The sequence below is a fragment of the Pseudopipra pipra genome, chromosome 4, assembly GCF_036250125.1.
Source record: "Pseudopipra pipra isolate bDixPip1 chromosome 4, bDixPip1.hap1, whole genome shotgun sequence".
In the NCBI taxonomy this organism is placed as follows: Eukaryota; Metazoa; Chordata; class Aves; order Passeriformes; family Pipridae; genus Pseudopipra; species Pseudopipra pipra.
Window position 1 is genome coordinate 64,891,758 of NC_087552.1, and position 27,828 is coordinate 64,919,585.

At 38.8% G+C, this 27,828-nt stretch overlaps 1 protein-coding gene across 4 annotated transcripts in view; it reads right to left on the reverse strand.

Moving 5' to 3' along the window:
- AFAP1 (actin filament associated protein 1) overlaps positions 1-27,828 on the reverse strand; it is a 117,270-nt gene that overhangs the window by 43,759 nt on the left and 45,683 nt on the right. For all 4 annotated transcript variants that reach the window (XM_064653313.1, XM_064653312.1, XM_064653311.1 and 1 more), the window contains exons 2-4: positions 22,463-22,591; positions 17,230-17,327; positions 3,686-3,794 (exon numbers count right to left, since the gene is read on the reverse strand). In XM_064653313.1, coding sequence (XP_064509383.1) covers positions 3,686-3,794; positions 17,230-17,327; positions 22,463-22,589 — 334 coding nt within the window. In that variant the 5' untranslated portion in view covers positions 22,590-22,591. The remainder of the gene's footprint in view (positions 1-3,685; positions 3,795-17,229; positions 17,328-22,462; positions 22,592-27,828) is intronic.

Sequence of the window (27,828 nt, forward strand, 5' to 3'; positions counted from 1 at the left end):
GGCTGTGGGACAAGCTGCCATGACCTACAGTTGCCATCTCTCTGGGAACTTTTTCAATGCCTGCTTTTCCCTTTTGAAAAAAAGTAATACTTAGGTGCCCATAACCTCCTCGTCCTTTCTTCATTTTCAATTGTGTTCTTTGTTGGAGCTATGTCACTGTCACAATGTTCACCTTGATCTTTGCTCCCTTTCTACAACACTCTTTTACCTCATTTGTGATTTTGTTCTAGTTTTGGCAAAAATATTATTCTGACGTATTTTTTTTTTAGGTAAGAAGCAGAAATAAGAAGTTACTATCCATATGTTGAGATATGCAAATACCACTCTGGTGGCATATTTTCTGTATTTATAAAGAGATTTTTTTCCTCCAAAATTAAGAAACTACCTTTTCAATGTAAGAGTGTCTAGGGGTTTATTTTCATCAGATGAAATTGAAACATGACTGTACAGGGGGGATAATCTTCAAGTATACTCTTCTCAAGAGAGTGGAGCTGGGTCATTTCTCTACACTCTGAATACACATTGAAAAAGAGAAGTTTGCATGACAGTATCAAAGACTTTTCTATCAGAGCACTGCATTTTTAAGTGCATCAATCAAAACTATGAAAAATGGAATCTGTTTTAACACACTGTCTTTCCTCCCTCTTTAGAACATGATTTAACTTACTCATATTGCAGAAAAGAATGTTTCACCTCAGATAAAATTACAGGTCTTCCCTTTGCCATATATCAAAAAGTTGGTTTTCTTCTGGCCAAAAACCCCATGCAACAATCTTGCCTTCTTTCCAGCAGATTTACTGGGTTAAATCATTGCTTTTTCCTCACAACATTGAACCCTATGATTTATTTTCCTACAGTAAGTTTTACTAGTTTCAAAAAAAGTATATGTAGGAAGTGCTGATTGGGACTTGACAGTAGAAACTGAAATTCTGCGAGTTAAATACCCTACAGGTATTTCCTATGTGGCTCAAAAGCATTCCAAGTGCAGATTTCCTGTTAGCCATAAGCTGTATGCTCAGCAGAGGGACTCTGCTGGCACAGCAGTTGCAGGTTCATCCAAATCTCTGTTTATAGGAGGATGAAAGCCAGCAGGGGCTTCTGAGACTCCCATCCTCACACAGTCTAACAGGATCTCTGGGGACCTGTTGCCAGATCCTGCCCATTAACCACTCCTCATGTTTCTCTTCTCGTTGATTTGTGGGACTCTTGGCCAGACGAAGAGCTTGTTGTGTGACTCACACCAGGAAGGATGCCCACCTTGGAGTACTCGTATCATCCCTGCTGAAACTTGGCTGCTCTTTACCACATTCTGTTTCTACTGCTTGTTTCTCCAAAGTGCTCCACCACATTCAAAACAAGTCTTCTGGGCTCTGAGACACAAACTAGCATATGCAGGAAAAGTGAAAAAAGTCTCTCCAAAATAAAGTGGATTTATTAAATCTACTAAAGTCTCAGAGAGTCAGAATGCACTGACATACAACAGGTTCCAATCTACTGTTATTTGCATCTTTAGCACCTTCTCATTACTCTAACTTCTTTTGACATTGGCTTTTCATCTTTATGTTCAAAATTTTCTGCTGTTAAGGGGTGAAAATCACTGTAGATTTTCACATAATTTGTAGTAGCATATTTCTAAGACTAGTCTGTAATCATTTAGGCATTGTATAGATCAGTAGATTTTAATACAGAGAAAGAGAGTTATCAGACAAGTCATATACATGCAAGTGTTTGTTCACAAAACGATTACAGGGACTTGGGGAAGTTACGGATATTTCATTTTCATGACATATTCTGCAATTTTCTTCAGTTCTTGTCTGCCTTTACAGGTAAGACACAAGGTATGTTTGTCTCCTTGCTATTAATGACATTACAACAATATTCTATAAGAATATTTACTTAAGATAATGATGTCTGTCCCAGCAGCTGTTTAACAGTTTATTCTTGCACTTTTTATACATCTGGTACTTTTTTTTTTGTCTTCTTCATCTCAAATAGTCTGAACAGCTATTGTTACATCTTTTAAGACAGTGCTTTAGTGACTTATTTTAATTACCATACAACTGGATTTAGTGGAAGTTTCGCATGAGTGGAGATGTGTTGCTAATGGCACATTGAATTTAGAAGTAAATTCATTACCAATGAAGAGAGGAAATACTTTTAACACAAATTAACAGAGATGACAAAGAAGTTCAGAACATAAGAAAATAACAGTGAAATCTCAGCAAGTGAGATGCTGACTCACACTAACACACCTTTAAGTGTCTTGATATACAGACTTGAATTATGGAATTACTGATGAACTATTCAGGCTGCTATCCTGAGTATTTTTATGCATTTGGATGGTTAAGTATAATAAGAAATTAGTTTCATATTTTCCCTTGTTTTTCCCTAGGCAATCCTTTAGCAGTGCCATTAACATTTGCACTATTCATATTTTTCTGCCTGAGCACAGATCTTGTTTAATGACAAAACACAAATCAGAAGCTGACTGGATTACCCCACAGCATTTCAAGGGAGAAAATGAAGAGACGAGCGATTCTGGTGCTCTTCAAAGTCTGTATGTTCTTTCATTTGCTTTCCAGGACATGAAACTCTTTCTTACCTTGAATTTCTTAGGTTAATTAAGAGGTGCTAGATAACTTCAGTTTATGTAGTGTACAGATGAATAACATTTTAGTCTTAAGGTGACTCCTATGCATGTTTTGTTCTGGTTCATTCATTTGTTCTGGTTCAAATAATTAAAATGGCTATAAAATGGGGGAAGATAATCCTTTAATCTTTGGGCCACAGAAAATAATGATTAGTAATAAATCAGCCCTACACAAGTAATAAATTACCCCAGCCAATAGAAAAGCAGCAAAAAGAATAATCTTTGCCATTCTTATGGTACATAACGCTGTGCAATGCTCATTTCAGTGTTTCATCACTGTGGTCTCAGCACAACTCCACTTAAGTGCATAGGCCTTTAGGTAAGTATTTGGACATGAAAAAGAGCATTTGGGTGTGGCAAAAGGATGTTCTGGTGGTCAGCTGGAGGCAGCCCTCTGCCTAGTGCATTAAATGAGTATTCACAAACATACTCTCACGTGCATCACACTTGGCTTGTAGGAGCAAGCCAGAATGACCAATTTATCCCTTTCCAGAACGTGTCATCAGAAATGCTGCATATCACATATTTTCAGTAATTCCTTTTTTCTTTTTATTTGTCTATTTTAGCAAGCAATTCAGTGCAAAAGAGGCACAGCAGTAGATGTACAGATCAGCATCAGTTTCTGAGATCTCTGCATTCACAGTATGATCAGTTTAGAGGGGTTTACTCTGGACAATACTTAACTCTGGACTCCTGGTCCAATGCCCCCACCATGTTCGTGGTTCAAAGCAGTTCAAAAGACTAGTGGCTAATTTGGACCCTCTGTCTCCAAAGGTTGCTGAAACCTGTTTTCTGTGCACCTAACTTGAGCTCCACATTTAGTTTCCTCTAAGCAGAGCCTGGTTCGTGCACATCGAAACAGTTCTGCAAACCAAACCAATGCATGGCCAGTGAGGATAACCAGCACTGGCCCCAAATCAAAGTAATGCTCATGACACATCACCACAGCACTAACAGAAATGTAGTTGTCAAACACTAAAAAAAGTCAAAGGACACTGGATTGCTCAGAAACTGATCTGAAAATATCTTACTCACTGGAAGTGATGTACTCAGGAGCCTTCCCCGGACTAAGTGGCACTGCCTCTTCGTAATAGCCTTCAGGAAGGGAAGATGTTGGCAGTGGTGGAGGCCCGTTATCTGGTGGCTAAATGAACAAAAAAAAAGTGATTACAGACCAATAAGGTGTTAAATTAAACATGGTCAGAACATCTGCTCATGATCTGTGCCAATGCAACCAGCCTTATAAACCCTGCTCTTGTGACTATTTCATATGTTAACTATCCCTAACAGCAAGGCTCTGGAGGGCTGAATCAGGTATCCTTTGAATACTGTGTGTTCTGTGGGGTAGTATCTTTTAGAAGAGAAACAAACTGAATCTCAAGTTCTTCATATGTTGTTATAATTAAACAATAATAGGTTGAGGTTGAGATTTGAAGCAACAGAGTGACTTAATTACAATTCAAAACCTACTGATACATTTTTAAATGTACCGTAATTGTCAAAGACTTTTACCTCTACTCCTGATAAGGAAGCAGAACTTTCCTGCATGTCCTCCAACTGAGGAGAGGTTTATATATCCTTTGGAGATATAAACATTGTAGGATCCTACTTGTCATTGCTAAGGATGGCAAAATCAAGATAGCAGCTACATTAAAAGATTTCTCTCTACATGAGGACTAAGTGGTAAAAAATGCTGAAAAGATATAGTTCTTTATTTAAGAACTGGAAATCTAAAGGGTCTATGTAAGAAAGAGTCTTCTGTGCATAGATCATTTTACAGTGTTAAGGCTTATTTATTAGTATTTTACACCTAAAATAATTCATATTACAGCAGCAAACAGCAGTTTGGTTGGACAATTTAGGAAAGTTGAATAGCCTGAGATGGCAGAGACCAAAGACAGAAAATTTAAACCATATTTTCATGATAGGTTTTTTTTCAATAACACATCAATTCTTAATATACACAGTAACTTTTATAATGTTATTTCTACATAGTGAAAACTGAGCTACAAACAAAGAAAAGTCTGAAACATCAAGAAGCTATTGCATGATAAAATAAATATGTCAAATACCAGGTCAAATTCTAAGATGCTTCTTTTCTAAATATAAACCTGTTTTAAATTTAAAACTGACCAACTGTTGGTTTGTTGATATAGTAGCAAAGTAAATTTAGTACTCTATGACTTCTTCCATATGACTTTACTGTTCTATTTTCTTAACAAGTACCAAAACAACTGTGTTTTAGAGAACTCATTCATATTCGCCACAGGTTTTTAGTTTCATATTTACATATTAGATAAAATATTGAAGCCTTTTTCCAGAACCAGTGGTTTATTGCACGATTACAAAAATTTAACTTGCAAGCAGAGTCTCATTTCTGCTGTAACACTTTTTCAATCCACCTTTCTCCTTTTTCATGTGATGACAGAGATGCAATGGTGTTTGTCTGCATTGGACTGATCCAGTCTAAATTAAGGGAATGAACAAAGATACTGAAGTAAGAAACCAGTCAGGGTGGGCTTTGCTTATGGTCAGATACAGACACTTCTGGACTGCAACTCAGATGAACTGGCCAGTCTAGCAGAGCCTTTTTCCACCTCATACAGATGAGGCCACAGTGACTCCTCGTTTGCTACAGACCTCAAGTTACCTGGGAGTAACCTGAGCTTTAATAACATGTGGCATTAGCTGCACTGAAATTACTTCTCTGGGCACTTTCAGGGCTGGATTCATCTTTGCATATTTCAAAGCTAGACATCTCCAAATCTCATTACTGATCACACACCTACGCCAGACACCTCATTCTTTAACAACATCAGCAAGATGAGTTCCACCCTCAGTGTGCTCTGCAGTTAAATTCATCATCATCATGGCCAGTCTTCGCGAACGAAGATTTGGGAAAGGTCTTTACCCTTCAAGCCTGCGCAGTGGATTTTTTAGGTGAGACACAGTGTGCGCTGAACTGAGCCCACCCTTTAATCCTGAGGTTCATCTGCCGGGGCCAAGCGAGCTCGGACGGTGGCAGTGAGGTCCTCAGGATGTAGGTTTGTTTGGAGTGACCTTCTCTTAGATGGATGGCCTTACAGGGCTGACGAGCTCCATCTGCCCAGGGAAGTCCCCTGACCGGGAATTGAACCCGGGCCGCGGCAGTGAGAGCACCACATCCTAACCACCAGGGGTCCTCAGTTAAATTCATATCGAGTAGGTTACTCCACCTTGCAGGTGCTTGTGTATTCCCAGTGTGCATGAAGTCAAGGAGCTAGTGACTAAACCTGCCCTTCAGCTCATCCAGCATGGGCTTCCCTTTGTGCATCAAGTAAAACCAGAAACTTTTTCAGGAACAATCAATTGATTCATGACTGAACACAGAAATTCTTGGTCAGATGGAAATTTACACTAATGCTACTTCCCTATCAAATGATATAGCCCACTTATGTCACAGTCAATTACAGATTGCAGATGGCAATTACTGTTATCTACAATGTGAACCAAATGAGTTTTCTTCACAGACCAGCTTTGTTAGAGAAATTATCTGTCAAAGAAGAAAAATAATGAAAAAATGTGACTTTTAGTGTAGTGCCCCTTTAATTTTGCTGAAAAAAAATCAAATTGCCAATCTCCAAATCATCACAAAATAAATGAGTCTTTCAAGGTTAGCTGCTGCTGAGAAACAGGTGTAAGGGACATTACAAATTATTACACATTCATTAATGTTGGAAAATTTACAGCAATTATGAATTACTCTACACACATCACCTCTGTGTGGCCTGAACTGCTAGACACAAGTGGGAGAACTGCCTCCAAAGAGTTCAGCTTTTCTCCAGTGAGTTGGGATTACAATTTGTTCCTAGGGCAGTGTAGATTCATACACTCCTTTTATTAGACAGAAAAATTAGTATCTTGGTCTAGCCTTAAACCATTTTTACCATCAGGTGTATATACAATATATGAAATTCCTATCATTATTAAATCTCATTCACCCAGGAAATACCTGTCCCAAGTCATTCCAATTTTGACTTGACATAGCACTGAGGTTTCAAAGCTGTATTTTATCCAGGAACAAATAAGAGGTTCCAATAAAGATTGGGGGAAAAAAATATCCTTGTTTTTAGACAAAATGTTATTCAGAAAGAAAGAAAAAAGGAAATGAAACACAAATGGTGCTTGTCTGATTTCGACCCTGCTGGAGCACCAGTTACTTCATACAGCTGGGGCGGGCTGGGCTGTGCAGCCAACGTCAACACAGATGGAATCCATTCCTGAATTAACCAGGCCCTCCTCTCTGAAATGCATTTTGCAGTGCTTGCCATAACAAAGTTGAAAACAATTATACAAAAGATTCATTTTTGGGGGAGGAAAAAAAGGGGAGAAACAGAAACATCCAACATTAAATACTTTCTGATAGAAGTAAGGCTGCTTTAATACTGAAAAGAAATTAAATTGATTAAATACAAAATAAAAATATCTCATTCATAACTGTACCATAAACAACTACATCTTTTGGGAGCTATGGAATATATAAGAGTTTGAGCACCAAAATATGTAAAAAGTATACGAGTGCATTCTGGCATTAGTTAGTGATATTTATAGTGCTTTAATTTTTTTGCTATTGCTAGTTGCACTGTTTAATTCTTTCAACTTGGCAATTTTTAGTGGAAAATTTTGATGAAGTTATGAACTGAAATAAGTCTTTATTCAGTAACTTTTCAATAGTTTACTTGAAAAAATAAAAAGGCCATAAACCCCACAAAACTATTTACATATTCTATAAAAGGATTAAATCTCAGAAAACACTAGAACATGTGTAGCTTGAGTGGTATCAGGAGGAAAGACCTGGCAACCTGCAAAGAAGGCATTAGCATAAATTTCTACTTTTTTTTTCTTTTTTACGACAGGCAACAGGGAAGAAAACTGGAGAATGTTGCCTCTCAAGGCAAATAACCTTGGTCAATCACAGGAATAAGAACTGAGTTAGAAAATAAATCGCAATTACTTTTATCTCTTGGAGGAAAAGGGACAAAGACAAGTGATACGTTGTTTCCCAGAATAATAACAGTAATACCGAAAAAATACTGATGAAGATGTTTGTCAGGTCCTGGGTTTGAGACCAAATAAGAGATACTTTAACTGAAACTAAGTGGATGAGGTGATCATTACACTACAGATGTCTGATTAAAGACTGGATGGTGCACAGGATGCCCAATTTCGGTTTACAGGATGGATTGTTGAGAGAAGGAAACAAATTATCTCCAAATAATAAGCAATATTTAACCGGATGGTAAAACTCATTATCCTACTGGACTCTGAAAAGGACTTATATGGACATATTAATTTAATGGCATATTATGATCTTCCCCTCCACTTGCCCACCTGTATTCCACAGACCACAAATAAACTCTTCATTCCTAAGAGATATTTCCTTCTCTATCCTACTCTATTTCCTTCTTCTGTCCAAGGGTACCAAGCAAGATAGACAGTACCTTTTTTTTTAGGGATAGTCTAGCTGATATCTGCTGACAATATGGAAAGCAGTCTGAAAGACAGAGAAAAATAAATGCTAGTATACAGAGGCCTGAGGATATAAAATCACTTTGTACCCCAATGAAGACTTACACTCTGTAGTAAATAGAAACACCTCACTTTACGCAATGATTTAGGATGTGGGGATTTCCAGAGCAAAGCAGTGAGTTTAGCAGAGCCTGTTAGTACACCTGTGATGGCAAAGACTGCCAGCAACCCAAGTGCCACGCTCACATGTGTGTTATTAGATCTACCACCAGTTTGGATCCAGCCAAACTGTGGAGCCAGCTGCTATGTAACCCCTCAGTGCTGAAGGCAGCAATATGAGACTGGAAAAGTGGTCACACACTGGTGATGTATAATAAAGCTGCTCAGGAGCCAGCAGGCAAATTTGGGCTGTCAAGAAGAAACTTCGACACATGCACATGCCATTCGCTGTGGAGGAAGCTCAGACCTGACATCTCTACAACCTCTCCACAACTTCAGCCTAGAGAGGGAAGAGCACTCACACCTTTACGGTCCCTAGCTCCACATGTGGAGAAAATGGATGTTCATAAAACAAGATGAATCAACAAACTGAGCAGCAATACAATTCACAAAACTGCTGAGTGTACATTTCAACCAGGCTTTGCTGTAACAGTGTAAGGGTTGGAAACTGGGCATTCGTACTTGCCACACACTTGCTACGAAAGCCTTTAGCTAAACTCAAAATTGCTAAGGCACTTAAGAGAAATCACTGTTTATTGCTAGAAGATCAGGACCTGGATGGACCTTGTATTTATTCAGGACAAAAGAGCTGACTGTATAGCATATTAAGACCATACTGAGCCATGCAATATTAGCCCGAGTGTACACAAGCAGAAGCTGGAAAGAATTCTGCATTTGACCTCTGATTCATATACTAAGGTTATTAATTCCTGGAGCCCACAAAACTGGGAGTCAAATAATGCAAAGGAAGTCTAACAACTTATCTTTTCAGCTTCTGAGCACAAAAGACAGCAAACCAGACAGCCAGCTGCAAAGCTCAGCTTTTTGGAACAAAGTAACCCTGCCAGTCCCACCACAAGGCGGGTAACAGGGCTGCATGATGGGCTGTTGGTGTAGTCCCACCTGACCACCTCTGCCTGTACGTGCAATTACAGCACACACCTCCACAACACCAGAGCTACCAGGATAAAAACCAAAAGGAACTCCCCAAGAAAACAACAGCCGAGGTCAGATACGATGGGAGGCCCAGCAACCCCCAGCAATCCTGTGAAGAGCTGAACTGGTCACTCACCAGCTCCTACTGCAGTGCTGAACAGATGGGGGCAAGGTGGAATCACCACTCAAAGTGATTACCACATTACCAATTTGAGGACGAGTATAAGCACAAGTGGAACTTTTCCTTTGGGTGTGATCCTGAACAGTGACCTGAGCAGGTTTAAGGCTAAGAACAGAAGGTACACACTTGGTATGCTGTTCTTCAGGGAGTGGAGGTACATCTGACACAGTCTAAGAGCATGTCTGCTGACTTGGGGGTGAATGCCTAATTAAAGATATAATTGCAAAAATGCTTAGTATGTAGAGTATAGTGACTACAAACAGATCACAGCCTCGGAAAGCACAGCCTCATGATGGGAAAGGGATCTGAACAGACTTGCTTGCATTAAAGAATGAATCAGGGCGTCCTATGGCTCCACAGTTTGATCTGAAGATTGTCTGGAGAGCATTTACACAGGAACCTCATCAGGAACTGAGTTACAGTTTCACAAAATACAACACATCTGCTCAGATACCCAAATAACCCCTTTACTTAAGAAAAGGGAGGGTAAAGATGGCAGTGAAGAGGACCAAAAGGAAATAGTAAGAAAACAACATAATATATGAACTGAGCAGAGAACCCAGTTGGCTACTGAATCTCTCTATTGGCACTGTCACTCTGTGCCCAGATATAAATTGTCTCAGTTCTTGCTACTGTATGTAATTACATTTGAGATATTAAATAAAACCAAAAAGACTGGAACATGGAACGAACCACTAGGAAAGGACAGGTAGTTGGAAAGAGTTACACCCAAACTCTGTGGAAGACTGGAGTGGAAATAAACTCCAGACTCCACTGAAGCAACAGAAGATCTAACGAAACAATTAAAAGTGAAAGAGAATGAGCCAGAAACAAAAACAAGGTATTTCTGTATCATTCAGAATTTATAATAAAAGATTATTACACAGCCACTTGGAAGGATCACTCAGACAAAACAATACAGTTGACTCATGTCAAGCAAAGGGTCTGTGTGTACCAAGAAATGAAATGGGCTTTAATTAATGCTAGGAAACACTTTCATACATATTACATGAGAAAGATGAATCTGAATTTTAAGTAGCATGGGGCTCTCAGTCAGAGATGTTTATTGTAAGTGAGCTCAAAGAAGTGTCTGTATTCCCCAGCAAAAACAAAATCACCTTCCTCTTCCAGGAGTTAATAAGCTCATCCAAGTACATGACATGACAATGAGGACAAGACAAGCAGTACAATGACAAAAGTGCAGGCAACACTTTTTCCACTGGAACAATATTGTCTAAGGGCCTGAGCACTGCATCAAATAAAAACAAGAGGAGACTTGGTACTCACTGACCTAACTCCTTTCCCATGTGTTTGTGTACAGAACATTAATGAGCATGGTGAGGAAAGCAAATAGTCTGGTCCCCAACTGTCAACACAAGGAGGGTGTTTTATGGACAGGTATAGCATAGAAACAAGAAATGAAAAACCTGAAGCCAGAAGTGTGAGCATGTTAAGAAAAAATGGTGGGACAATATCCTATAAAATCTGTAGCATTGATAATTTGATAGTTTTCTTATATGAAGGTCAAAGATCATCAGTATCTAGTTAAAAAAAAAAGTGTATACAGCTTCATGGTGATTATAAAAAGAACTTGGTACAGAAGTTCAATCCTACTCTAACTCATCCAGTTTAAATGTAAATTCCAATTCAGAGAGAGATAGACCAGCTCATTCTGGCAGCTTAGACATGAAATATGGTGATATGTATTACTATAAAGGTATACCATGAATTAATTGAGAAGGAAATTGCTTTAATGAAGCCTTTTCTGTGATACAATTTGCAAACGTGAAATAAATCATCAACAATAATGCACCAACCTCACCCATGGAAAATGGGAATGACAATTACAGTGTACTGCAAGATATGGCTAATGCAAAAAAGAGGCAACATGCATTTCTTTATCCTTATTCCTTATGCAATCATATATGATGGCTGAAACTATTCCACAGTTGCAGTGTGCCCAGGTGGCCAAGAAGGCCGAGGATGTTTAGATTGGACATTAAGAGAAATTTCTTCACCAGAAGGGTTGTCAAGCACTGAAAAAGGTTGCCCAGGGAAGTGGTGAAGTCACCACCCCTGGAGGTATTTAAAGAGGTATAGATGTGGCACTTAGGGACATGGTTTAGTGGTAGCTTTAGGTAAAAAGTTGAACTCAACGACCTTAAGGGTCAACCTAAATGATTCTGTCCAGAACGATTCTATGTCCAGAAAACTGCTGTTCTGGTCACTTGTGATTGAAGTACATGTTCCACACAGCAGGTGCACTGATACTGTTCACTTGAATTACACCGGAGCTCAAAATGAAACTGATAGAGTCACAGAATCAAACAGGTTGGGAAAGACCTCTCAGATCATCGAGTCCAACCCAAGACCCAACACCACTCTGTCAACTAGACCATGGCAATAAGTGCCACATCCACTCTCTTCTGCCTCCCTGGGCAGCCCATTCCAAAGTCTGATCACTCTCTCTGTAAAGAATTTCTTTCTAATGTCTAACCTAAACTTTCCCCAGCACAGCTTAAGACCGTGCCCTCTCGTCCTACTGCTGGTTGCCTGGGAGAAGAGACCAACACCCACCCCGCTCCAACCTCCTTTCAGGTAACTGTAGAGAGCAATAAGGTCTATCTTATACACAATGGAGCAAAATAAAATCTTTGAGAGGAATATGATTGTGATTACAAATGATATCTGAAGCACAGGTACCATGATGAGGGGAAAAAAACTACTTAAATGCAAGGACAAAGACTAGCAGTGATGGAATGGGATGATGGAACAGCTTTTCAAACTCAAATAGTGGGTTAAAGAAACCCAAATGCCAGTAAATAGATTTTAGTAAGTTTCTGAAAGGGTTAATATTTTATCATTGTCTGCAGTAAGAGTGACTGCACTGAATAATCAAAAAGGCCTCTTTACTTGTTCCTTCATTATGGAAGAACTTGTCGAGACATGTTTAAACTGAAGTTATAACCAGCTCTGAATTAAACAAATGAATTTGTTGAATTTATTTTCGTGGCTTTTGAAACTTCTTTAAGGAAAGAACTTGAAGACTAATACTGTCTTAAGATCATCTTTAGAGAAGTACAGAGAATAACAACTGCTTTTCAGTATTAGAAGAAAAAGCTGGATGAAACAAAGATTCCTAAGTACCCACCTGGCACATGGACTCCTTGCTTTTGTTATGGCACTTTCCTCACTGCACACTTTAGAAGAAGCTCTAAGACTGGCACTTTTTTGGATGCTGTGCAAAGAATGATTAATGTAATTGGTGATCTTTCACCTCAAAAATTCTTCTGATTTCCACATGATTTTTTTTCTTCTCCAAGGACACAGTCTCCTTTCAGCATTTTCTAATAAGTATCTAAGAGTATACCTGACAGTCAGCCAGAAAAAGGGAGGCTGTCAAATCTCTTCTCCACAATAGGAAACCGATTTATATGAAGCACTCCTACGGAGTAACTGTGTACTGTGCAAGAATGGGTTGGAGGAAGATGACCCATCCTTTTGATTCATATCTGCAGGGTTCTGGCATTTTGCTGAACATGTGCTGCAGTTAAATAATTATTAAATTGTTAATATTCCAAGAAAAACAAAACATATACTCGATTTTACTGTGAAAATCATGCAAAATAGCTAAGTGTGCTGTTTGTGTTTGATTTTGTTGGACTGCACAGTGCAATGAAATCACCAACTGTCAGATGTAATATGACAACCAAATGCTTGGAGGCTAGAAGTATTCTGTCACTGTCATGCTGTGGATAATTTATGCCAGTAATCCTCAGGCACATCTGAACAGCAGGACACACCGGATATTATCCTACTGCCTCAGTGGAAAATGTACTTCAAGGCCACTTGTGATAGTGCAATGATGGGATCCCAGGTGTTAAACCACCAGAAGCACTTTGATATATGCACAGAGCCTTGGCTCAGTTATTCCTCCAAACCCATCATCTAGCTCTGCTTCTTGCCTGTCAAGAGCAGGGAAATGCCATAAAAGTAGCTGTTGACATGGAGAAGGATGAAGCAGGCTAAAGACAGAGGCCTCGCATTAAGCAGATTCAAGAGGGGAGAAGTGATGGGACTATTTCAAACACAGTGACCTGCTCCTCTGCTGCTGACCCAAACAAAGCTTCGCAGCTGCTGGCACTGTATCTGTGCTAGCAAGCAGACAATAATGCACCCAGGCAAGTGGTGCCTCAGTTCTGCAGCAGGACTTGGTGTTGCCCTTAAGCTTCACATCATTTATTGACAGCCTTTACTTCGCGGGTCACCCAAAAAAGCTGCATGCACAGACTAAAGCAAGGGAGGATTTGTGCTTTCTCTGCCTAACAGAAAGTCTGCTAGACCAGATGTAGCCAAACCAAAGAGAATTACTAAGAGGCTGAGTGCTTGGTGATTTCCTTCATTCAAGTATATCTAAGGTCCAACTTTGTCCCTCAATTTTAAGATCGGTTCCAAAGCCCATTGAGTCCAGGAAAACTCTCTGGGCTTTAATGTGTTTCAGTAACTGGAGACTTCATTTAAACTATTAACAGCATGTCTCTAAATAAAATGAATTTTATACTCTTTGTTCTTGGACTGATGAATAACAAAACTGATACAAGATTTAGCCTGAGCAAATATGCAGGTCTATTTACAGATTTACAAAGGAAAACTTGCACTGCACCTGCCCACATATAATTTTAACTCCTGGCACTACTTTAAGGAGTATTGAATTCCTTCCCACCCACACATCTTTACATAAGTAGAAGCTTAAACACCAATTCAGACTAAACATTTTTGAATGCAGAAACCCTTGAGTGACACAAAGAGAAACAGTGGTGTAAATGAAACTTTAATTTTCATGACACTCAATAACTGATGGGCTTAAAACACAGATTTTAAATAGTGTGTAGTTTATCTGAAGCTATTGATTCCCACTTTCAGTGAATTCCTATGCTCCAGCAGTACACTGTGTTTTCACTGGAGGCTAAGACCATCACTAGATGTTATTTAGCAGAAAAAACTTTCTGTCCTGAATGGCTGGCAAAAGGAGGTGCCATACACCATGACTTTCAACTTGCCAGTTCAACTTGCCGTGAAGACAGGCAACCTGAAGCAGATTATCCTAGCCTCTGGTGGGCCCACAGAGTTTCTACCACTTGACTATGAAAGCATGGTCTACGAAAAGTGGTTAGGAAAGGTGGCTCAGTATTTGTGTCACTGAGCAACGCAATTATGTACAGTTTTTATGGAGACTGGCATCAGTTACAAATTTTTAGGACTCCATTGATTTGGAGTGGGTTGAAAATCACCATGCAGGAGCAGTAATGGAAAGGAAAATTAGATCTTGGCCACTGTCACTAATGTCTTGTGTATAAAAAGAAAGATAATATGACAGTCTCTAATCATATCCCATATTAATAATGAGGGTTTAAAAAAGAAGCAAAGTTCCAAAAAACAGCTAATGATCAATGTCGTATCAATGTGACTTCATGAGAAGAATTCAAAGAGTCATACTGGGGTTTGAGCTTGCCCCAGTGTTGAAAGGACAAAAAGCTGATGGTTTTGTCTCTTCCTTCTGACTCCACCTGGTCTTTTGCAGGACAGCAGCAGCCTGTCATCTTTTTCACAAATTACAATGTGCTACTATCTCAAAATAGCAGCACTCATAACCTGTATTTGGATATTGCAAGACAATGAGAGGCTTGGGACATCTCCTGGGCTCCAGAAAGGGAGATGAAACCCACCACTGCCTAACAGCACCAAGAGAATTGCAGAAAATTTGGCAAAAATCAGCTTCTGACACTATGGAAAAAGCAGCTGAGCTTGATGAATTCACTCAGGTGAAAGCATCTGCAGTGTTACAGGCAGATCAGAAGGCAAGGCCACGTTCAAATACTCTGCCAGGCTCAAAATGGGAAGACCACACTGCAGACTGGCCAGCTCTAACTGTGTCAACTTCCACAGTAATTCCCACAGTATCTCAGAGAAATATTTTTGTTACTCAAAAATCCAAACTGAACTACTGCAAAAAACAGTGTTGACCTCCTGGATCTAATTCATACTTCACACCATTTCACTTTCTGCAGCTGTACCAACTTTAAGGGAATTTACACATTAGTGTATGAGAAAGGAAAAGTACTTCAGTCATCTTTAGAAAAACAACTTGAGTCTTCAGAGCCAAACTGAACCTACATAAATATGAAAGAATGAGGATTTCAACTGGTTTCAGTTTATGAAGGTAGTACCTGAAGTCTACATTTCAAAGGCACATGCATTTTGCATAATTTTCATGCCCAAACCCCTTCCCTTGTAATTTATGCAATATGTATCTTGAATAAAAGAAAAATAATCAGTTTCTGGCACTGTTAACCATGAAATAGATTCCCCAAGTTTCACTGCATATTAATAAGACCACTTTTGCAACCATTAGATATATGCATAATTGTTTTACAGCATCCCTTTTAGTTGAATTTTGCTGCAATATATATGCCAACGCTGGATATTAAGGTTTCTAGCATAAACATTCCCTTCCTATATTGATTTCAGCATATCTCATTACATTATGTAGAACACAAATTTAGAGGAAAAAAACTTGTTCAGGTCACAAACCAAAAACCAGCAGTGCTTAGGGAGAAACTAAGGTCAAGGTATTCCACACAATACGTTTGTTGTGTTTTTTCACTTTGTTCTGCAGTACATAGCATGTAACAAAAGGCTGGCCAGGAGTTCAACCTGATAAATTAGTTCTTGTGTTCATAAGATGCTATTGGCTTTTACATCTCTTAAAACCAGGCATAAATGTGATAATAAAAAAACACATTAAAATGAACAAGAACATCAGCCGTCCAGTTGTTCTGGCCCTGAAAGCTGTGTCTGTGCTTCCTGCTGTAGTCAATGAACGTGAATCTCCACGGATCGTCCTTATGACCATGCACAAAACTTCCCACGGAAGAATAAAGAGATGGATACTTTATCAATATTAGGGCGAAGACCATGTTCACCTCTTAACAGGCTAAACCATGATTTGCTTATGCTCCTCTAAAAAAAAATAATGCTGAAAATGTTTTCTTCATCGTATCTAACGTAAAGTCAGTAAGAGAGAAGCATTAAAACTTGTTTACAGTTCGTTCTATAACAAGATAGCTGCTCAGCTGGAAGATTGAATTATAGATCTCGATCAGTGTCTTTGCTATAAACATCTCTAAGAGCATGTGCATCTACTTGTTCTGCAGGGAATTTCATATACAGAGAGTGGGCAGGAAGGGCACTAAAGACTTTACTTAGAAAAAAAAAGGAAGCTTTTTTCCTTCGTTTTAAAACTCTGCACCTTCATTTTTCAGCTATCAAGGGGGAGTATTCCCATGAGGCTTGCTCCAGGAAATGTTATTAATAGAATTGTAAGAAACTGTCTGGGACCTGTGGGCTTGGCCAGGCCAACCTCCAACATACAACGGGTCAACCTTTGAAGTCAAGGTTATGTTGCTCAGGCTTTTGTCACTTTAACTTTGAAAATCTCCGAAGACTGCAATTCCAGTCTTTGCCAGTTACCTATTCCCAGCCTTATTTCACCATAGGGAATTTTTTGCCTTCTCTTCTGCAAGTTGAACCGAATTCCCTCAACCAAAGCAGAGGTGAGAGGAATAATCATTTCCCTGGACTTGCAGGCTCCTTCCCCTTGCAACCATTTCTGTTAGTGCTTACCACAAATACATTCTCTCTTGTATATATTTATATAATTAAATATAATACTCACCAGCCACTGCTGAGGTATTTCTGGCAGAGGCATTTGAGGAGGCGCTGGCAAACTGTTGGCAACTTCTTGTTTCTGTACATGTTCTTTTATTTCTAAACCTGCGGAAGAGCAACAAACATCACTTAACACCTTCGTAGATGCGTATGGGATATCTTTTCCACATGTGGATCCCATGTCTGACTGTCACACACTGAAATCTGGCACACAGTGCTGATCATAGCCTACCTCCCAAGCATGGTTACTGAGGCAGGACTGAAAGAATGCTGGGAATTCAGGAATTTAATCAAGCAGAACAAACACATACTTACTCTATATGATAATGACATATATGCTGTTTGGATCAACAAATGCCAGACACAGAATAAAATTACAGGAAATCATTCTGAACTGCACATCCATCTCAAACTGAAAGACTTGAACTAGATTCAAACACGTTGCCAGGCACATACGACACAGATAAAACCAGTTATTGGGGGAAGATACCACACTCAAAAACATCGCAGTGGCACCATACAGTGAATAAACACAGTCAGCCTGTGGGCAGTACGTGACTGGCTGCCTTTCGTCAGCAGAGATGGACAACAGTTGTTCCCACGGCACATTTTAGATGGGCAAAGTCCTCACAAAGAAATGAGCCCCAAACTATCTTACATACCAAAAGAGTGGGGAAGAGAGTAGAAGAACAGACCCTGCCTGCCTTCCTGGAAGCAATGGTGACAGCTATTTGGCCAAGCCCACAGTGCCCATGTCCCCTGGGCTCCCTGCTGCCACCACCATCTCTGATCATGGGGCTGTGGTGACAGTCTGCCCAACTCCTAAGAGATGCAGGATGCTGTGACACCCCAACCTGGAGCACTGCTGGGAGGACATTGCCCTAACCAACTCACTATTAACAGAACTCACACTGAGCATGTTTTCTCACTGTTTTCTTTTTTTTTTTTTAATAACCTCATTGTTTTCCAGGTGAATTTGAAAACGGAAAAGGAGTTGAATGTAAAAGCTGCTTTAACAATCCTTTGTATCACTGTTCCATCTCCTTCACAGGGGAAAAAAGGAGTGACCTGCTTGTTCTGGGTTTTGGTGCAATAATTTAAATCATAGCTGAATTCACTTCATAGGAACATGATATTGTTTACTTTTCTAAATATCAAAAGGACATTAGGGAGCATCTCCTTAATGTTCTGGCAAAAATTCAGTCCATCAATTGTACCCTCCTTAAACTTAGACTGAACTTAGTTCCTAGTGTTTAGTTGCATTTTTAAAATATATATTTACATAAGTCAAATGAACGTCTTTCAGTCAAGATCATATAATTCTCAAAAATTCAATGATGAAATGCTTCCTGATACCCCAGTCTCACTGGCTGTGAAGTCATGGATTGAAAAACAACACTGGTAAGTTAAACTTGCTCTAAAGACTACAAATTCTTCTTTTTTTCCTACAAATCAAGACAGGGATTAGTCTTGGGAAACATTCCTTTTTTTTTTTTTTTCCAGTATACCTTTCACTTGTTCCTCTTTATGTAGGATGAATCTATATTACAGCTGCCATCCTTATCCAAGTCTCCTGTGTTTTTCCTAACAACCAGAAGTCACACATGAAGGGGTTTTTACAAAAAAAAGCCTCAAATTATTCCAAGTGAATACTATTGACTCTGTAAAACAATTTCCCCCCATTTTAATCTATGTGTTTAATCAAGAAACTGGTCTAACATTTAATTTCTTTTACCAACTTACACAGCAAAGGGAGCACTACAGGTTTAGGGCATCAAGACCCTTTAAGGAAAACAGGCAGTGTTGGCAGTCATATTAAATGACTAAATCCAGCAACAGTTCTTACTCCAAAATAAACTCTTTGTGTCTTTGTTTTTTAGAAGAAAGTCTGAGTTTTAGAAGGAAATGCCAAGTGTTTTCTTCAGATGTACAATCCATTGGGCATGCCAAAGCTGAGAAAGAAAAACGAAGTTTATAGTTTTGCCAGCTATTCAGAGTAACCACTGGTTTGGACGCAGGGCAGGTTGAGGCCAGGCAGCTACAACCTGAAGAACACATCTGCCTGGGCCAGTTCTCTCTGCTTGATGAAATGAAGAAAACAGTGTGCATTTGGGGGAGATGGAACAAAACAAGGCAAAAGATTTCTAAAGAATTCCCCAAGTAAGAACTTAGTTTCAAGTGTTTTACTAAAACCCAAGCAGCTCATTACAATAATTTCCACACCTTTACAAAGAAAAACATAATTGTTCATTTCCAGATATTCTAAAGAAGCCAGCCACTTCCCAGTTCCCCAGATCCTTCATTACCATTCCCTATTATCTTACATGGTTTTCTACAGCAATCGAAAAATCCTATTGGATTCACCCAGTTGAATTTTGCAAATGCAACTGAAGAGTCTGATCTCAGCATAGTCTCTTAAACTGTGCCAGCAACCCAAGAGCTCTTGTGGAGTTGTGTGGGTGGAGTAAAACAATATTTTGAAAAACAGACTCCAAATGATAGTTCATCTTAGTTACAGTGTACTGTGGGTTTATGCATCCTTTATTGCTTTTAATTTTAATGAAGAGATGAATAGTTTCAAAGGGATAGGAGTACTGAATGTTATAACTGATAAAAAAAGCAGCAGGGTCGGCTCCAGTAAAGTACATGACTCCCTGGGTAGTTTCACACACACTTGAAGCCAGGATGTGATGGCAGAGCTCCCAAGGAGGCAGTTCCTCTCCTTCCCTGCCTTGTTCCTGTCCCTGCACCAACCTCTCCTTCGAGCCAGCATAAGCATGTGTGTGGCCTTAGATTGAACCAGACCAGAGAAGCGACACTGGTTAGGACTAAAGCATTAAAAAAAAAAAAAAAAAAGAAAAGGAAAAAATGTTTGTGCTAGCAGAAAGTTAGCACAGAAAGGAAGAAGCAATACAAGAGTAGCCTTTCTCTCCTTGGGGAGAGAAACGGGATGCTTTTTTAGAGGACATCCTGACTTAAATTCTATTTAAACTGCAATTCCATAAACTAGAGTTTATAGACATATAAAGCATAGTCCTACGATCTCTTGCTCAACTGAACTATGGGATTTCCTTAATTCTAGTTTGAACTAGAGCATATCTTTTAGAAAAATATTCCATCTTGATAAGATGCCAGCAATGGCATGCAGAACTTGCTAAGTTCTTCCATTAGTTCATAGCTTCAATGCTCAAAACATGTGCTTTATTTCCACTTTGAAAGAAACATTCAGCCATTGCTGAATGACTTACACTGTTGTCTAAGTCTAAAAATTTATTCTCAGTCATTCCTTTTCTACATAAAGATTGATTATGACACCTCATTTTGGATAATTTGAAGGCATATTTCTGGATCCTTTTACAACTTCTGCAACTTTTCTTTGAAATGTCTAAATTTTATCTCCTTGAATGTAGGCACTAGAAGTGCGTAAAATGTTCCAACAGCAACTGCACTGAGCAAAGCCCTACCACTAAATACATGGATCTCCTATGGATCCTGCTAACAGATGGATCCTGTAATTGGATGTAATGGATCTTGTTAAAGATCCTGAAATAGGCTTTAAAATATAAATGGTAGGTGCTGAACAGTGGAAAGCTATGGTCCTGGGGTCTTTTTCTCTGTTACCACATCTAGAGACGTAACCTGAACACACCTAGGGAGGTGCCCTGGTACAGAGAAATTGATATTCATACAGTTAAAACTGAACTGTCTATATGGAGCAGATCTTTGCCTCATCTGACTCCCACATCATGCCTAGGAACTCACGCAGGAGACAAGTCAGGTCAGGCCAAACCCATACTAAAGATCACTCCATAATTTAACAGCATAAATAATTGCATTATAAGAGTCTGGAAACATACTCAGCACTGTGAGGTGCAGGGTTTTTTTGTCCTGGAACACCATACACAATCCCAAAATAAAAATGATACGACAACCCTTCCCTGTGTTTTCAAAGTTGGCAGCAGAATGTTGTCTGACTTCCTGAAGAAGTAAATGTTTTTCTTAATAAATCTAGTTGAAAAGATTGCAAGAATAACATGCAGTGTCAGATCAGCATTGTTGAGGTTATTTTTGAACTCCAGTAAAATACAGCTGTTTCTAAACATATCAAATTGCAGGTTCTCACCTACAGATTTTGGTCTTTAGGAGTTGGATGTATTTTGGTCAGCCTTTGGAGCATGAAGGCTCCTTCCACAATATAAAAAATTGGTATTCACCTCCTTCTCTCTGTAGCAAAGTAAAAATAGCAATGGGTCTTTAAGAATGTCGAAACAGGAAGGAGGACAATAACTACTTTCAAGTTGATCTCCTTTGACTTGAATCCCGTGGCAAAATTTCTTTACTGAAAGGGAGAAACACTGCATCAAACAAACCGTATTTTTCTAGCATCAGAGAAGAAACAAATCATTAGAAATACAGCTGCTCACAATGTTGCTTTTCTGCAACAAGCTCTGGTATTTTTCAAAAAATCTAAACTGAGGGTTTACACCGACAGTAATTCTGTCAAATCTAGCAGAGACAGAGGTCTTACAGCCCAGATGTCACTTCATACAGAAAGGTGGTGTAAAAAATATAAGAGTACTGTTAGAAAAAATAGAGAGGAATGTTCTTCATACAAGCTCTGTGGAAAGGTTCCTGTACACAGTGAACACTTATATTGCACTCCGTTCCATAATCTTGATAAAGACAAAAGCGATTGTGCAATCAAAATGGTTTTAGATAGGAAGAAAAGGAGAAAGTGAGTCTAACTGCAAAATGCAAACCAAACATGCTGACAGCCATTTCCTTTCTCTGGCTTGGCACTCCTGTATCAGCCATGCACCCAACTCCACCTCAAGTATCAAGGCTTTTTGATGGATTTGGGTCATTTGACACAGATGAAAAGGTGCTGTGGCCAGCACTCCCTGACGCAGTATAACTTTTCCATCAAAACTCACAAATAGCATTACTGCCACAAACAAAAGGAAGTAACCCCTCTACCAGCAGAACTGAAAACATTCTATCTAGAATGCAATTTTGTAGCTGGATTCACCCATGTGCACCCAAGATACTTCTAGTGTGCCTTTTGCTATATTTTACTGCTGAACACAAAGGAAAACATTCAGGAAAGTTACACTTTGGCTTCACCCTGTCTTTCTGTCTTGCTTCAATTTAGGGCTTGTCTTTAGCTCTTAAAGTTATTTCACTGAGCACAGACTTATTCTGTGCATTCTGCAAGCGAGAAAACACACCCTGGCACTGACCTTTTGATGACTGTATTCTCAGGAGAATGTTAGTTATTACTGCCTTCTTCTCCCTGACAGTGGAAGTTAGATATTCGTGGTCCAGAAGTTCAAGAAACAGGCGCAGCTCAACTATTAACTCTTCCATGGCTGAAAGACAAAAAAAACCCAGAATTAATTTTTCTAAAAAGTCCCTTTAGAAGAAAGATAAGAGTTAATTCTTATTTATGCACATTCATAGTTATTTTCTAGCATTTCTTAAAAATCTATGGTCCGCCCTGCTGGAAACACACTTTAACATTATTAAGCATCAGAAGAACCAACAGAATAGTGCATTAGTGAGCACTACTGGCATTTACAGTGGTTATCTCAAAACTGACAGACGTATCTTTTCAGACACCACATGGTGAAGCCAGCACTAGACAAGAGCAGGAATGGTGGCCATCGGCTTTTCTATCAGTGCCACTCTGGTTCCCCTCCCATTAACAAACTGCAAAATTTCTAACTGTAGAACAAATATAAGGTTTGGTAAAGCTTCTAGACACCATTGATATTTTCACGAATCTTTTTCTTTCCCTTATTTATTCTGTTTGCTGTGGTAAAAAAGAGCAGGTATTCCTTTTTTTACAATGATTTTTCTTTTTTATAATCTCCAAAGACAAGCTCCCAACCTGTCGCATATTTTCTTATCACTCCTCACATTCCCAGTGATGCACTTCCTATTTCATCCTAATTCTATTATTTCAGATATCAAGGCTTTCCAATTGGCTCTAGGAAAAATGACATTCCCTCTTTCTATTCCCAGTGCTTCTTAATTTTTTATCAATGAACTTTATAAGTATATTTCTACTTTTTTCCTTTCAAATTATCCCCATAGTTCTAATATCCCACTGTCCTAGTAACTGCAGTAGCTCAGACTATACATACAAACACCTTTGTTACAGCCTAATCATATGATATCTCTTTAGCAGGTTTATGAGAAACTCATGATATTGAAGAACATTTTCATGCTTTTGTTCTCTCATAGTTCTGAGATTCTTTGGTCCCTTCCCTTAAGTGAATATGCTATTTATAGGTTTTGTTTCATCTTGATAGAATAGTTCACATTTCCATACCTTCTGTATCCCATGACATCATCCTCATTAAAAGATGAGGAGAAACATCTATTTCATTTCAGGATCACACCTACAATTAATCTCAGTTCTACCCTCATTCCGAAATGCCTCCACTCAAATTCTTCTCTACTTAATCACATTTGTTTTTGTAGTTTTTTCAAGGCTTAACAGGGCAACTGCTGCTAAGTCTGTTCAGACCTCTAAAAGGTACATTCCTTGCTGCTTACTCCTTTACCAGCTCTTCCCTACTCCTAAAACCTTTCTGAAACAGTTGTTTACCCAAGTGAACCTGGAATCCTTTTTTTCCATTTCTGAGAATGTGTCTGGATGTTTAAACAACCCTTGTTCAAGATGCATTTGCTTTATCCTACACTTGACAACAGTATAGTATAGGAAAGCCTGCAGACTGAAGCTGCAGCTACACTCCTGCAAGGGGCTATTGGCCTCTTCTTGTCTCCAAAGAATACAGATTTTCCCATGTATTTGCAGACTGTACCCCACTACGCTCTGGCTGCTCTGGCAAACCCAACATACCTCTAGCAGGTACAGAAGACATGCCAGTCACCAATACCAGGGCATGAGAACATCTTAACAAAGAAATCTCTGAAGAAGTAGACCTGGGCAAATATTGTCACAGAATCAATTAGGTTGTAAAAGACCCTCAAGATCATTGAGTCCAACCATTAATCTAGCACTGTCAAGTCCATCACTAAATCATGTCCCTAAGCACCACATCCATGTTTTTTCACAGGGACAGTGACCCTACCATGATCCTGGGCAGCTGTTCCAACGCTTGATCACCCTTTCAGGGAAGAAATTTTTTCCTAATATCTAAACCTCCTCTGGCTTAACTTGAGGCCATTGCCTCTTGTCCTGTCGCTTGTTACTTGGGGGAAAAGACTGACACCCACCTTGCTACAACTCCTTCCAGGCAGTTGTAGACAGAGATAAGGTCCACCCTGAGTGTTTTTTTCTCCAGGCTAAACAATCCCAGCTTACTTCAACACTCCTCATAAGACTTGTGCTTCAGACCCTTCATCCTTAATTTTCTCAAAGACACCATTAATTTTCACATATAATTTCATCCTGCCTAAGTTTTTCTTGATGATTATGTTATTTGATTCAACTGAGTAGCACTGCCATTATATAAGCTGTCCACATTTTCAAGAAATATATTTCTCAAAGATTTTCAGAATATATAGGCAGAAAGAGGGTATTCAAAATGTCAGAAAAAACTGTCTCCATCACTCCCCGATGTAGCTCATGAAAAACATCCCATGGCTACAGGTAATTTTTTTTGCCATTACAGTTGTAGCTGTCTAAACTGTCTTGAAATCTGTCAGAAATCTGAAGTATTTCACAACAACCCTATTACTTACAGAGCTGTTTGCATTATGGAACAACAACATATATACCTACAGTATACAGCTTTCTGAAGCACAGAGATAAAGGTTCAGATTTGTGAAGTGGTAAGTGATCACAAGACTCAAGGAGAAATAAAGTAAGAGACTAAATAATCAGCTCTTACTTTTTTTCTAAATTATACAGTTTAGAAATAAGATGTATATTCCATTATATGTACAGTCATCTCTTGCTTTTAAGTATGCTTTGAATATAAGATGCATTAATACTGTTGTTACAACTTCATTTTAATTATGGAATATATGAATATTTTAATGGTTACATATGTGTTATAATATATGCCTTTCAAAAGCTATCATTACCATAGAATCTAGGCAGTCATTGTGAAACTTAATCAGCACACAGTAAAAGAAATGTATATTTTTCAAGTAGTTCTACAGCCATATAAATTAATGTCAGTAATTGCATATATTACTGCACTAAAATTTCTTTGCAATGCCATGTTTTCTGGTTTCTTTAAGGCAAGAGAGTGTAAATAGGCTTAAAGAGAGCTATCCCTTGTTCTCATCACCAAAGAATACCCTGTGCCACAGTCAGCTCACTTCTTTGCTAAGAATCTTCATTTCTGGAAAGGGAAAAAAGGATGAAAGCATCAGATCCCATTTATATTCAAAGTGTGCACACTGTGTTCAGTTATTAAAAATTATCAGATCCTTGTTCTCAGGAGCTTATAATCTAACATAAACAGATGAACTGCAAAATGAGAAATGAAAACAGAGCAAGAGGGAGTTACGAGGCAAGGAGACAGGGAAGCAAGAGGAGAGGAGATAGGAAACCGCTGCTGGAGAGGCTCCTGGGAGCTGGCATCAACCCATATCTCTTCTGAAGCCTTGTACCATAAATGTGTGGCCTTCCTCTGTGTCTCTGGAGGAAATCTGCATTGCAGTCCCTGGTGACCCCTGCCCATTGACCTACAATAACCAAACCGCCGAAGGTACTGGAAGCAATTCAACTGCTCCAGAAGAGGATTTTTAAAAAAAGCTTTGGTTAGGACCAGTAAGAGGATGGTAAGATGAACTTGGTACCAGTGAGACAATCCTTAAAAAGTCTCAAAATCACTCTCTTAGCAACGCATTCACCATATCTGCATGTAACGCTTGGCCTGGTGTCCAGCACTGTGGTTCAAATGTCCAGCAGTGCATCATGCAGGAATGGAAAGCCTGGAAAGATTCACTTTTCCTGCCTTTGTAAGCTCACAGGTATATGACACTGACTTCAAGCACGCAGTCATAAATGCTAATGACACAATTTTAGCATGACAACAGAATACAATTGCTAGCAGCTGTTGAAAAGGGCTAGGCATGAACATAACATTGCTTCTCTTACATTTCTACCAGGATTAAATTGGGGGGTTATTTTCTTTTGTGGGACTTAATAGCATCATAACTATCAAAGTGTGAAGGAGGGAAGTTCTGAATTTCACTTTATATATGCAAGGATGTCAAACATCCAAAAAGAAAAGGGAAACACCGTTCCTAGTAAGAAACACTCTACATATATCTTAAAAGCATACTTCTCTCTTTTAGTACTTTTGCTGTTTAAACAAAGAACAGAAATACTGCCATGGAGTGCATTTACATTATTGAAATCAAGAAGCTGAAAAATCTTTTTTCCCCAGATGGCAAAAAATAAACTTGTATATTCTCATGAAAAAACAAATTTTGCCTGTTGTCATTCCTTGGCTGATTTTCTGAATTAAAGAATCTTCTTCTATCCTTCCTAGAAATGTAATGATGTGCTCACAAAAAAGTAATGGAACTGAATAACAGAAAATCTACATAATACATATTTTCAGTAAGCAATCACTGCTTCTTAAATGGAGACTCCAAAGGAGCGGGTGATGCAAGTCCCAAAGAAAAACATACTCTTCCAGTGAGAGATTACCCTTGGAAATCTGACATCACCACAAAATAAGAATAATAATCAGAAGAAGGCTCTCAAAAAGGAGCCAATTTATTTGACAGTTTTGGCTGTATTTTCATTGCCAAAGGAATTACTTGTAAGTGGCAGGTGGTGAAAGGCAGGGTGGAGCGCAGGGCTGGTAATCACAACAGTAAGCAGATTTTAGCTTGACTGAGGAGCAAAATCACATTCCATATTAAATGATGAGAAGTCCATTCTGTGCTCAATAGGAATTATAGGCCCCTAATGGGCTGCAGCAATTGCCATGCACAAATAAAAAAAAACAATGATACATCCAGAAGGATTTCCAAGACCGGCTCTCAAGAGTTTTAAAGTTTTTCAAATGGCAGCACATAAAAACTATATATACAAGCCAGTAACAGAATACACCAAGGTAAAAATAATCAGAGGAAGGCAATTACATCACACTGTAGACTTTGTTCCAAACCAGAACTAAAACCAACTGGGACTGAAAAAGCATGATGATGCAATTATTCCAAATCTATGTTTACGGATACTGGCCTATAAGCATTTTTAAAAGAATATAAAGTTTTCACTCCCAGTTGATTAGAAAAAAAATCATAGGAGCAGTACGATATCATACACAAGATTTCAAGGCTGCTTAAACCAGAAGAAAGAAAAAGATGAGCTCATTAGAAAAATGGTCAGATTGTTTTTTGGTCACTCACAACAATTAAAGCGTTTCTTAACCCTGCCATAGCACAAATGACCTGAAAGTGTCTTCCAGTTGACTAATTTACACTGATGAACTTTTAAAGAAAGAGAAATTGGAACCCAGGAAGTGTGACAGGAAGCGCATGTTTATTAATTATTGCGTTGTCTATACAATACAAACCCCACACAAAGTAAATGCACTTCTACGCTTGCATGTCTATTATAAATGCAGGTATGAAAATGTTAGTATACACATCTATCATAAAAATATAA